Source organism: Plectropomus leopardus, chromosome 21 (assembly GCF_026936395.1).
Source record: "Plectropomus leopardus strain MGB_pleo_1.0 chromosome 21, ASM2693639v1, whole genome shotgun sequence".
NCBI lineage: Eukaryota > Metazoa > Chordata > Actinopteri > Perciformes > Serranidae > Plectropomus > Plectropomus leopardus.
This window is the reverse complement of record NC_142196.1, coordinates 12804743-12817578: the sequence shown is the minus strand read 5'-3', so window position 1 is coordinate 12817578 and position 12836 is coordinate 12804743. Positions and strand designations below refer to the sequence as shown.

General features: G+C 42.1%; 1 protein-coding gene across 3 annotated transcripts in view; it reads left to right on the top strand.

Annotated features, from left to right (window-relative positions):
* Positions 1 to 12530, top strand: part of mllt10 (MLLT10 histone lysine methyltransferase DOT1L cofactor) — a 53235-nt gene extending 40705 nt beyond the window's left edge. For 2 of the 3 annotated variants that reach the window (XM_088071805.1, XM_088071804.1), the window contains 9 exons: positions 761 to 878; positions 4325 to 4403; positions 5617 to 5810; positions 6813 to 6962; positions 8007 to 8062; positions 8292 to 8593; positions 9648 to 9668; positions 9931 to 10021; positions 10322 to 12530. In XM_088071805.1, the coding sequence (XP_087927931.1) occupies positions 761 to 878; positions 4325 to 4403; positions 5617 to 5810; positions 6813 to 6962; positions 8007 to 8062; positions 8292 to 8593; positions 9648 to 9668; positions 9931 to 10021; positions 10322 to 10606 (1296 nt within the window). In that variant the 3' untranslated portion in view covers positions 10607 to 12530. The remainder of the gene's footprint in view (positions 1 to 760; positions 879 to 4324; positions 4404 to 5616; positions 5811 to 6812; positions 6963 to 8006; positions 8063 to 8291; positions 8594 to 9647; positions 9669 to 9930; positions 10022 to 10321) is intronic. The other variant, XM_042510239.2, reaches the window with a different exon arrangement.
* The last annotated feature ends 306 nt before the right edge of the window (positions 12531 to 12836 follow it).

Here is a 12836-nt window from a genome sequence, read left to right as displayed (position 1 = left end):
GCTCATTATATGTGTAATAACATGCTGATTAAACCGCTCCAAAAATGTAGCACAAAGTAAACACTTGAAGCTGACTGACGCAGTAAAACACACACACCAAAGAAACAACTCTGACTGCAGCATGAGATTTAAATATCAGTTCTTTAACAATAATTCACCGCTCAGACAACATCGCTTTGCTGCTGTTCAAGAATGACAATTTTTTTTTAACAATTATTGCTAAATAGAGAATCTAGATACAATGATATAAAGTAGTGCAAGTTACATAAAGGAGAAAATATAACAGATAAAATATAAAGTAAATGACATAAATCATTAGTTGCATGAATAGACGGGAAAAGTAAAATATATACGCACAACAAGAGTGTAAATAAATATGTAAATAAGTGTGTATATCAGATAAATTCATAATGAATATGAACAATTAAAATTGGAACGCATCAAAATAATTTTCCATTGTAGCCCTGAAATAATGTCTAATTCAATGAAAAATGATTTTAAACTCAGACGTGCATTTCCACCATTTAATAGAAGCCGTGTAACTCCTGAGTCAGTGCTTTGATGTTAATTGTTTAAGATTCAAATCCTTTAACTTTGAGCACAGTTAAAGAGACATATAACTGCATTGTGGATGGGTTCTGGTCCATGCTCTTTTAAAATCCTCTCTAAAAAAATGTTTTCTAAATGACTTGTAACTACAATCTCAGTAACATATATCCTTGTGGGTTATTCTCGTCCATATCTGTGCCTCTGTCTACAGGTGAGCGGTCTGCCGGGGTCAGTCTTCAACCTCGCTCCCTCGCATATGTTTGGTAACCGGCTCAATCCCAACTCAGCCATGGCAGCACTCATCGCTCAATCCGAAGCCTCACCAGCAGGTACGGCAGCATACCTAACGTGATGATGCGTGTGTGTGCCCGTGTGACAAATGCATGCATGTGTGTTAGAGAGGGAAAGAGAGGGAGATAATCGCTAGGTCACGCCCCCTCAGTCCCACAGAGAGGTCAAGGGTCAGCACTCGTGATATCTTCAAGCTCCTCCCACTCAGCACCAGTAACGTGCCGTGATTGTCCCCCCTCCTCTGTCAACCGTCCTCTCTGTCACACATACAAATACAGCACATGGGCTCACACACATATGAAATGCATGTTTAGAGCTCTTAACTGTGGCTGGTGTTCGGGAAAGATCGGGGTTGTGTTGAGCTGGTAGCTGCCGTCAGGAGCTCCTGCAGCAGAAAACAGGCGGTTTGTTGTCCGTCCAGTGCAGAGGAGCTGATGAAGGAGTGAGACATGGCTTTAGTAATCAGAGTAGCCACTTCCTGATACAAGACATCTGGTTGAAAAGAGAGGAGAGAAGAAGGGGGAGGAGGAGAGAGAGTTAAGAGCGAGGAGGAGGAGGAGGAAGGTAGGTAGTTCCTGCTGCCGGTCAGCAGTCATCAGAGCCAGATCCACCCTGACCCGCAGGTCAACTCACTAATCAGGCTGAATGACAGGAGGCCACAGGGCTGTGTGTGCGCGCGTGTGTGTGTGTGTGTGCGCGTGTGCGCGTGTGTGCGTGTGCGCGCGAACAGATAAAGAATATGCAGGTTCCTGTGTGTCGACACAAGCAAGCTTTGTGTAACTTTTAGAAAACGGTTTGGTAGCAGAGGAAATTGTCACACTTTAGCGACAACTTTTTTCACTTCATTAGAAAAAAAGTAGATTTTGTTTTAGATAAATGTTAGATTTCGTTTAACAAAAATAGAATTTTGGATGTGCGTGTGCATTAAAATTGAAAATTTGCATATTCATATATTGTTTGATATTCCATTTTATATGTAAGACATCAGACACTTTATTTGTCATTGTAGATGGACGAGGAAATTATGTCTGTGTACTTTCATGTTGACATATGTACACAAAAGAAATAAAAACATTAAATTAAAGCTGAATTTGAAACATTAAGACAAGATAAAAAAGAAGCACAGGTAATGATAAAATGAAACAGTGACAAATAACTCTGAGCATAAATGATCATTTGAAGTGTGTCTTAAATATCAATAAATAAATGGCAGTGGTGAGTTTAAAGTGCATTGTCAATCAATATGTATATTTAGAGTAGAGTTCTATGTTTTTATTTTTATATATGCAGGGTTCCCACGGTCATGGACAACCTGAAATTCATGGAAAGTCATGGAATTTCTCAATCTCATTTTCCAGGCCCCCACCGTAAAGTTGTGCACACAGTTGTGTACAGCACGTGTGAACAGCTACACAATCATGAATTTCTGTTTGTGAACCAGTGAGGGTCATGTGAGCACAGACGTGCAAGGTGTGCGTGTGTTTGTATGCATGTAGCCTGTTTACTTTGGCAGCCGTCTCTCTTTGCTTTTGAGTGTCTGGAGGGAGGTGCCAGGACGGAAAGGGTTATGAGAGAAAAAGGACTTGAAAAAGAAGGCGAGCGAGGGACTAGAGTGGTGACCTGGTGGGGGTAAAAGCTGGGATTGACCGTCTTAAGTAGAGGGGAGTTTGTGTGAGTGTGTAAATGCAGAAGTGTGCGTTTGCGTGTGTGCATGTGTGATTCATTACTCTCACTGAGGAAAATGAAAAGAAGCGTCTGGCCAGGGGCCCGGAGGGAGGAGGTAGAGACTCTCACAGAAGGTAGAGGGAGAGAGAAACGCACAGGCACTTTGAATGTAGGCTCGTGTGTGAAAGAGATACAAAGGCAGAGAGAAAAAGTTTCGGAGTTTGCAGGGCCACAAGTATTACAGTCTTTCCACGCTGCTCCTCTTTGACACAGTGTTTTTACCCAAAACTGAGCTGTCTCCAGAGCAGAAAAATCTTAAAACTGTTTAAGTGTGGGTGAGGACACCAGAGCTTTTGGAAAAGTCTGCACTGTAAGCCTGTTCAGATCTCCTATCAAAGCTTTATAAAACTCCAATAAAAGAAATCCAAATAGACATACTTGGAATTTGGGAAGCGGTAGTGCTGTTTAAATGTGCTGTCAACACCAATCACAGATATGGAGTGTATGAAAATCCTTAGTATTTTAACCATGTGTGTTATAGTGGGAGTCATCGGTTCAAAGTCATGTTTGTCATAACTTGTTTTAAAATGAGTAAAATTTATCAAGTATGAAGCTCATAAAACAATGTTAAATTTAGTTTGAGATGTTAAAGAGGGCCCCAAAAAGAACAATAGGAGGAGGAAAATATTTTTTCATAAACCTTCATTTTAAATGTTAATACAGCCTAGACCTGCAACGATAAATTGATACATTGTCAAGTATTGAATCAATCTCCAATTGAATTTATAATAAATATTATCGAACAATTTAAGTTCTCTGACTCCAGTTTCTGAGATGTGAATACTCTCTGGTTTATTTACTCATCTGTCAAACTGAATATCTTTAGGTTGTTGACAAAACAAGAATGCCACCTTGGGTTTTGATAAACACTGATCAACCAAACAACTAATCAATCGATTGAGAAAATGATCAACATTTAAATTGCTTTTAAAAATAAAAGCAATTTGCAGCCCCATAGCCTATCACGCAATGCATTCATAAGGCTTTTTTAGATTTATTTATTTATTTATTTTGAAATGCTTGGGGTTTTTTGTTTGTTTGTTTGTTTGTTTTTGTTTTGTTTTTTTTCCTGGTGTTATTTGTCGAGAAACAGGACAAATCTAGAAATGAGAACAATTAAATCATGAGTGAGGTTGTATTTAGTGCTGCAAATTAAAATTCTTTTCATTATCAGTTAGTCTGTTGATTATTTTCTTGATTAATCTATAAGTTGTTTGGTTTTAAAATTGAGCAGTGTTTCCCAGATCCCTAAATGATGTCCTCAAATGTCTTGTCTTGTCCACCGCCAAAGATATTCAGTTTACTGTCAATAGAGGACGAAAGAAACCTGAAAGAAAACACTTTTAAGAAGCTATAATCAGAGAATTACTCTTACTGAATTAGCTGGTGATTAATTTATTAGTTGACAACTTATCGATTAATTGTGGCAGCTCTAGTTATGTTAAAACACAGTATGTGTGATGTCAGAGAGCACAGGATAACCTGGCTGTTGTCTCACTCTTTACCATATGTTGGCTGTGAAGCTCAGTTTTGTGGTTTACCCACCAAAATAAAACAAAAAAGATATTTAGCTGTTTTGCGATTGTACAGGTGTTTATGTGTAGATGGAAAACTTTACAAAAATGACCTGGAAATGTTAATGTGGATGAATACACACAAAGTGTTCAACTTCAGCCGGCTTAGTGCGGGCTTGGTCTTAGATGTACAATTGATTTTTGTGTGTGTGTGTGTGTGTGTGTGTTTGTGTGTGTGCGCGCAGATCAGGAGGTTGGAGACGGCAGCAGCGGCGTCGGAGCTCAGGGCTTCTCCATAAGAGCTTCTCCCAAGACCACCCCGCGGTGAGTACACACACACACACACACACAGATGCCCACCCATCCCTCCCCATTTACATTCCTCGCTGCCCCCCCTACTTCACCCATCCCCCCCTCTCTGCTTTTCCCTCCGCTGGCCCCTCGTCTCCTCTCTCTTCCTCTCACTCCTCACACACACACATGCACACTCTCCCTTTCGCTCTCACCCCTACAGGCAATTCTCGCTCTCTCAGCCAACGATAACTTGTGTTTTTTGAAGGTGGTAACCATCCTTCAACTCCAGTTAGATTTTTTTTTTTTTTCCGTGGGTTTAATCACACATGGACGGACAGTCTGATGATTTTCGGCATCTCCTCCAGTTGGGAGTATTTACATGGATGTCTCAGGATGGGAATATTGATGAGACAAATTTGTTTGTTTCTTCGTCTTTGTGGGATGGATAATTTCACTTGATGAGGTTGGTTCCAATTTTTATTTTTTTGGTTTATTTATTTTCACACTGCACCTGTTTTATTTCACATTTTGCATTTATGGGATGTAATTTGTCTGTGTTGGAAAGGGTGGCATTTATTTTAAAAGGAAATATTGTAAACCAAGAATATGGTGACTTAGGAAATTAGATTTTCTCATTAAAGCAGCACATTTAATAAATGCCTTGAGGATTTTGTAGTTCAACAATTTAATGTCTTCATATAAATATAGTTGACACATTTTTGCATCCAACATTTTGGATTATAATGAGACATCGACACCCAAAATCTGAGTGAATTTAACTTTGCGCTGTGATTCAAAAGTGGAAAAATCTTGTCACCACTTTGCATTTCTTTTACTTTCCCCCCACATTACGCACCTCTCTGTCTGTCCTCCTTGCTCTCTCCTGCTGTCCCTCTATTCCCCTTGTCCACACTCAACAGATTGTCTCCGCACACACACACACACTGAGATTTATTGCATGAAGACAGTCCACTTTCCTCTGTCTGTCTCTCTCCCTCTTGCATGTCCACTTTCTTCTTCTCTCTCCCTCTCTTTCTCCCTCTCTCTCCGCCTCACACACACAGACAGAAAGCCTGGCCCCTTTTCATTAGAGGCCACTGTAACAACAAATTGATGTAGTTTTATAGCCAGCAGTGTCTATGTTTGTCTGACGTTTATGTTGGGTCATTAATCTCCCCATTGACCTCTCTATCTCTCCCCTTCTATCCATGCTCTCTCTCTCCCTCTCTCTCCCTTCATTCAGCTCTCCCATTGGTGGCCTGCAGATCCGCTATGACTCCTCGGGGTCGTTGCCGGGGCCCGGGCTGGGGTTGCTAGGGGCGGGGGGAGGCGGCGGGGAGACGCTGCCCCCGGTGGCCACCAGCATAGAGCAGCTCCTGGAGAGGCAGTGGAATGAAGGGCAGAGCTTCCTGCTGCAGCAGGGAGCGCAGGGAGACGGTGAGAGGACACACACACACACACACACACACACACACACACACACACACACCTGAAGACGCACAAGGATGCACTCACAGGATGCAATACCTGACACTCTTCTCCAATGGCAAAACGATACTATTTCAGTGCCTTATCCTGATAACTTTTTAATTTAACAACAGGATTAAATGTTCTTAAACAAAAACACAACATTTGCTGTCCATTTTTCAGTACTTGTCAAACATTTCTGTACCAGAAAAGTAGTGAGGTTTATTACCCAGCCCCTTCCACCCTCTTTGCCCATCTCTCTCTTCCTATCAAGTGATCCATCACCCTTTTGCCTTCCAGCTGCTACCGTTCCCATGTTCTCTCAATCTGTCTTTTCATTCACTTTCTCGCTTTTTCTGTTACTGTCAATTACTGTCAGTAATGTGGCTATCCGAACAGCCTTTCAGGGATCTATAAAGTAAAAATTCAAAAGGGAAGGTCGCCTCGTTGTTGGAAAGGTTGTCCTTCATCTGGACTTTGGTTTAAGCTCCTGTGTGTGCATACCCTCCTCACTGAGTTGTCCTTGTCACTGACTCTGCACAGGTGCCAGGGTCACTTTTCTGTAGCTGACCTTGACCTCTGACCTTTTCGTGGTGTACATCTGTCTAATCAGTCACCTGTTTTTTGTGTTGGGGCTTAGCATAGGTACATGGCTTTTCTTTCTTGTGAAAAGATCACTCCCAATACAGCTTCATCTAAAAAGTCCAAAGCATTTCATTTAAAATGTAGGCAAAAGCATTTTGAATTTGAAAAGCCTGTGTTGACCTCACACTGCAACCACATGAACTTAATCACTGCAAATTTGAATGATTTTCCTCTCTGCCTTACAGTAAATCGACAACTCAGAGCAAAGAGATGCACAAAATGTCTTTTAAGCAGGAAGAACAAAGTGCTCCTGCTCTGCGACACATAAACGCTCTGATCAAACCAATCACTTTGTCCTTCTTGTCTCTCTTTCTCCGTCTCTTTCAGTGGTGGGCATGTTGAAGTCTCTCCACCAGCTGCAGGAAGAGAACAGGAGGCTGGAGGAGCAGATCAAAACTCTGACCATGAAGAAAGAGAGACTGCAGCTTCTCAGCGCTCAGCTATCAGTGCCTTTCACCCCCACCACGGCCTCCTCTGGTACACACACACACACACACACACACACACACACACACACACACACACACACACACAAGCTGCTTTTACACAGAGATTGTGCTATAGGGCTGCAACAAAGTCCCCCCTTTACACAGCCTCGCACTTTTACACTGAGCCAAATAATGGCGGCATCATGCCGCTTCAGTGTGTGATTGTACACTGCATAGTGGTATCCCACAATCAAAAGAGTCATGACGGGCGTGGCGTTAAACACACGAATGTCCGCCTCTAGTTTGACATGTAATACACGTGTTGGTAGTGCTTTATGAATATTAACAAAGGCATAACATTTTAATCACAATCATTTACCTTCTCTGATATATGACAGCTGATCTCCTCTGCTTGGAGGGTAAGGAGCTCCTGAATCTTTTCCCAATTTGCGGGCATTTACGGAAACTCTTCTTTTCTGAATAAGCTGCTGTGCTAACAGCTGCTATTTAAATGTCCCATGGTGGGGCGTATGCATAAACACATTGTCAAAACGTCACACTCGTGCCATTTTTTCGTCTTTCTGGTTTTACGTTTTACACAGCCGTTTCGGGGCTGTTACTTCCTCTGGTCCCAGCTCAGAGGAGAGACCACTTTGTCCCCCCTTTTTCGTAATCAGACATTATATACAGAACGCAGAAGCAGCACAATAGTATGTTGTTCTGTCTTGAACAGGCAGCGTAAATGCAGCCACAGATACAAGAACTGAAAAAAAAATAGTAGATTAAAATAAAAGTTGATGGAGAGAATACAGATGCACAGCTTTGATTACTAATTCATCTTTACAGCTGTTTATTAGAGCAAAATGACAATTATTTTCTGGCTTCAGCATCTCAGATGTGAAAAGCTTTCCTGTTTTTTATGATTTTGAATTGAATATCGTACAAAATATTTATTCACATCACCTCAGGCCTTTCCCCATATTTTTCTGACACTTCATATAGACGAAACAGTTGTTGGTTAAAACATAATCGGCAGAATTATTGATGAAATGTAGACAAAGAGAATCTAAACCTGCTTTGATTTCTGTTGCAGATGTGAAAGGAACCCATGTGGGAGCCACTGACTCGTCTTTACCCATGGCAGCTCAGGTAAGAACAAACAGCAAAAGCACAAGATGAAGCAATATCATACCATTAATATAATAATTGAGTTAGTTAAGGTTCAGTGATGTAGGCAGTAGATGGTTAAGTTTGGTTATATGAGGTAATGTCATTATTTTACACCTCATTGCATGATAAATTAGAGTGATCAGTCTACATTTGTGAATAAGAATATCATCAAGTGGATGTTACTATTAATGGTTTTTCTGTCCCTCAGGACGGGGCATCATGTGGTGGCCACAGCAGTAGTGGCTCCACCTCATCTCTCTCCACCCCTCCCTCCGTCTCCCAGAGCCCGCCCCAGCCGCAGCTGAATGGAGTCGCTGCTGTGGGAGCGGCCCCGGCAGGGCTGGGAGGGGTGGCGGGACTGATGGGTGCTCTGGGTGCAGGCAGCGCACTGGGCATGGGGGGAATTGTCGGGGCGCTGAACGGGGTGATCCAGACGCCAGCAGGCACAGCCAGCCCTCACACACACACTACAGGAGCAGCTACCGGCGTCACGTTGCCTGTTAATAATAGGTACGTCTGACGGCTGCTTTTTTCATCCTGAAATCTTTTTCTGATAAAACGGTAATTAAAACCTTTTAGTTAGTTATAGTTGACAAAAGTGAAAGACGGGAACAAGTTATGCTCACTAATGAAGGATGAATGTTATTTCATGTTAGTAATGCAATAAAAGCATGTGGTGTCAGATCACCCACCCCAACAAATCCAACAACTGTCAGTGGATTAAAAATCTCCACATTCAGAGTATATCAGCAGTATGACAGCAGCAAAAAGAGGTCGGTGTAAAAAGTAAAGCCGTAACCATGGGCAGCACGGGTGTGACATTTTGATTTCGTATTATGTTTTTGCGACCACACTGCAGGAGATTTAAAAAGCAGCTGTTAGCAATTAGTTGCTAACTCAGAGAAGAAGAACAGTGGCCGTAGATGTTTGCAAACTGGAAAAGCATGCACTGTTATTCAGTATTCACGCAACAACCAGAGAGGCTCGGAGTAGGAAAAAAAAAAAAAAAACACACAATCAGAACCAGAAAATGATTTATTGATTATTGACATGTAGGTTTTCACTTATAAGGACTTTAATTTGTTTTGTTTTGATTTTTTGGTGCATACATTAAGCCTTTGAAACCTAAGCAAATTGGCTTGACTTCTTTCGACAAAATTATGGGAAGAAGGCAATGAGCAATTTAAGAAGAAATGGCCTAAAAATTAGCAAGAAATTTGTAAAAAGCTAAAGCTACAAAAAAAACACAGACATAGCCTGAACAAAGTGCTCATAATACTAATTAATTCTGTAAATAAAAATGTGACAAAGATAGGTGTGTTTTAGCTCAGGATGTCATTACTTCGCTATATTATCACAGCAAATAGTTCTTCCCCACGATGCTAATGCTCTGAATGTCATATACAGAACCTTTAAAGAACTGAAAACACAACAATCATTCCTGATGTCAGGGAACAGCCATGTCTTGCAGCTTCATCTCTTGGTTTTCAAAGATGTTTGTAGGTGAACTCAATTGCACCTTCTCCTTTTTCTTTACCTTTGCTTGCATGTTGGATTCGTGCAGCTCAGCAACTAGTAAGAACAGGTGAGACAGAAGTCAATTTAGCATCACAGCAACCTGTAGCTCCGTTTCTTTCGTGTCTCTGAAGTCTGTCACAAGAGATTTTGTGCTGCATGTTTTGTGTGTGGTTATGTGAATTCATACCCTCCCCCCTTTTTTTTGCAATATCACAAAGTCTTAAACCTCTAATGTTTTGAGATTGTGTATTAAAGTGTGTGTTGCTCAGAGCTGATAAGGAGTGTTTATTGTGTGTGTGACTGACTGTGAATTGTTTGTGTCCTGTCAGCGCTGCGCGACTCGGCCTGCTGTCTGAGCAGCACAGACTCCTCCTGCAGCAGCATCAGCTCCAGCAGCTGCTGTCCTCACAACCCTCAGCGGTACGACACACACACACGCACACACACACGCACGCACGCACACACAGGCAGGCTTGCAACTCCTCACTGCCATCACCACTATCACACACAGTTAAACACACACAAAGACACTAAGCTACAATTTTCCTTTCACAATGGCCTAAATCACCAAGCTTATTAACTCTTCTTTTTTTCTGCTGTCTTCCTCTCCTTCCCTCATCCTTCTTATCCAACTCACATTTCCATTCTTGTCTTAAACTTTCGCTCTCTCCTCTTCCTCCCTCTTTGCCTCCTCCCCTCCCTCCTCTCTCTCTCTCCCAGGAGCAGCAGCAGGTGTTGCTCTACCAACTGATGCAGCAGCAGCAGGACCTCCAGCAGCTGCAATCCCTTTCCTCCTCTGCCCAGATTCCCTCCATCCCGCTCTCCTCCGCTCAGCTGCCCATCAACAACCTGCTGCCCGCCGCCCAGAGCCAGGGCCAAGGCGCCATCACCGCCAACCCCTTCCTGGCACTGCAGCATGCACATGCTGACACACACGCCTCGGGGGCACAGAAGCCGCGGCTAGCAGAGAAGGCCGTGGGCGTTGCAGGGCAGGAGAAAACATGACGGCAGATACTCTTTACTTTTTTTTTTGCTTTGTTTTTTTTAATAAATATGCAGAGTCTTCGGGAGATCAGCCTGTTCGTCAACTTCGTGGTTCAGTGATGAGAACATTGGCAGCAGAGAGATCTGTGTTATTCTTTGCTAATACACTAGCATTGTGAGTGGCGGCATTGATCTGCAGTCACCAGCTCATTGTAGTTGACTGTCAGGGTTTTATTTTTTTGCTATTTTTTCAGGTTACAGTCTTAACACAACATTTTGTCTTCGTTTGTAATATTTATGTCCATCCAATTTTTAGATTTTGTTTTTAGGTTTTAGCTTTAGGGCTGCTTCAGGTTCTTATTTTGTCACTGAGATCATTTGCGTTTGATATCACTGGTAGCAACTTAGTGTGTTAGTTAAAAAAAGCACATGGTGTGTTTGCTTACCTTTTCCATCAATGAGTTTCTCTCAATGTTTCTACTCTAATCTCATCATCTTGCTTCTTCTAATTTCTCCTCATTCTCTTGTTGCCGTGTCCTGTTTCATGCTGTTTTCCTTTGTCTCCACATTTCTCTCACTGCTTCTCCATCCTCCACACCAACGATAATTCTCGGTCTGGTCTCTCTGCTGTCTCACTCTCTCAGGGGCCTCCGCTAACCAGAGTCGTGCACTCAGCACACAAGCTAGCACACACACACACACACACACACACAACATACTAAAATAGCAGAAATACATGAATATAAAAACTACAACTCCCCACCACAGGACTTCACAGTAGCAGATGTATGTTTGACATCTGTCTCGCAGCGATCCCGAGGGGAATATTGGGTGAGAGGCTGGTGAAAATATTCCACATGTTCTTGCTGTTGCCTCTCTCCCCGTGTCTCTTTCACAACGTTTGTGCAGATCCATTAATGTCAGTGAGCCAAGCCTCGTACGGTCACCACAGAAGCCTTGCTTTTGACTGTCTCATCTCTGGGCCAGATTCAGGGGGCTCACTCAGGGAAGTGAAATGTAAAAAAAAAACAACAACAAAAAAACAGCAAGTTGAATGTTCAGAGGGATGCTTTAATCCACAGACTCACAAAGAGAAATTATGCAGTTGGTTGTCAGCGTGCGGAAGTTTTTACGTTTCATCTTCCTGATTGAGCCCCCTGCTGCACCTACCTCTCGAGCAGGACCAGCCTATCAGGACCTAAAAGGCCGACAGCAGCGGCCGCTAAAAACCCACAGCAGTCAGGACTGGCCAATCAGGGTCCAAACCCAAGTGCCTGAGGCCAAGGGGGGAAGGCGCGATTTGTTTTCCTTTTACCTGTGTCCCTGTCACTCAGCCCAATTCTTCACAACGCTACTAGTAATTAAGCTGCCTTTCTAAGGCGACAGATTATTAAAAAAAAAAACACGTCAGGCTGGACGTGTTGTCTCTTTAATAAAACCAGGAAATATTATTCTGCTGCATTCTCTAATATCAAAGCCAACTTTGTATTGTGCTTTTTATTTATTGGGAGTTTTTTGTGTAATGGGCATAAGATGATATATTTTAAAAGCCCGCTGGTGTTGCAACTTAACATCATTTTGTACTACTGTGTAAAGTTTTGTTTGTATTTTTTTTCCTTCATACAGTCGAATCTTGCTGTAAACCCTTTTAATAACTTCTTCTCTGTGTTGTGTTTGAAAGCTAGAAGCTACTTGATAGTTGGCTGATTGGGGGGGGGTGCCGCTGTATATAGCTGTTTGTAGGGGGAAGGAAGTGTGTCGCAGTGGCACAGTTTTTACCTCGTCAAGTGTACATAAACCTTTCTCATTGGCCGTTGGTGTACATAAGTGATTGTGATTGGCCGTGCTGGTGTGAAGGAAAGCCAATGAAGCCTCAGTTTGTGTGTGTGAATCTTTTAGGACCAGACAAAAAATAAAAAAGGTTGACAGTGACTGGACACACAAAGTATTAATTTATTTTTATATGTGCAGGGACATTGTGTTTCTTTTTTTTTTTTTTTTAAGTTTTGCACCGTTTTTCTTGATGAGAAGTCATTTTATACTTGGCACTGTGTTTTCATCTGTGCACACATTTGTTTGGATCAATTTTGTACAAGTGGAGAATAATGGGGGGGGGGGGGTCTGACATTGTATTTCAAAACACCAAAATAAAGAAACACTCTGGATAAAGTAACTGGAACATTTGGTCTTTGTGTTAAAATAGAAAAAAAAATCTTCAATTCTCTGATTTGAAAAGCGTTGTTTTGCCGAT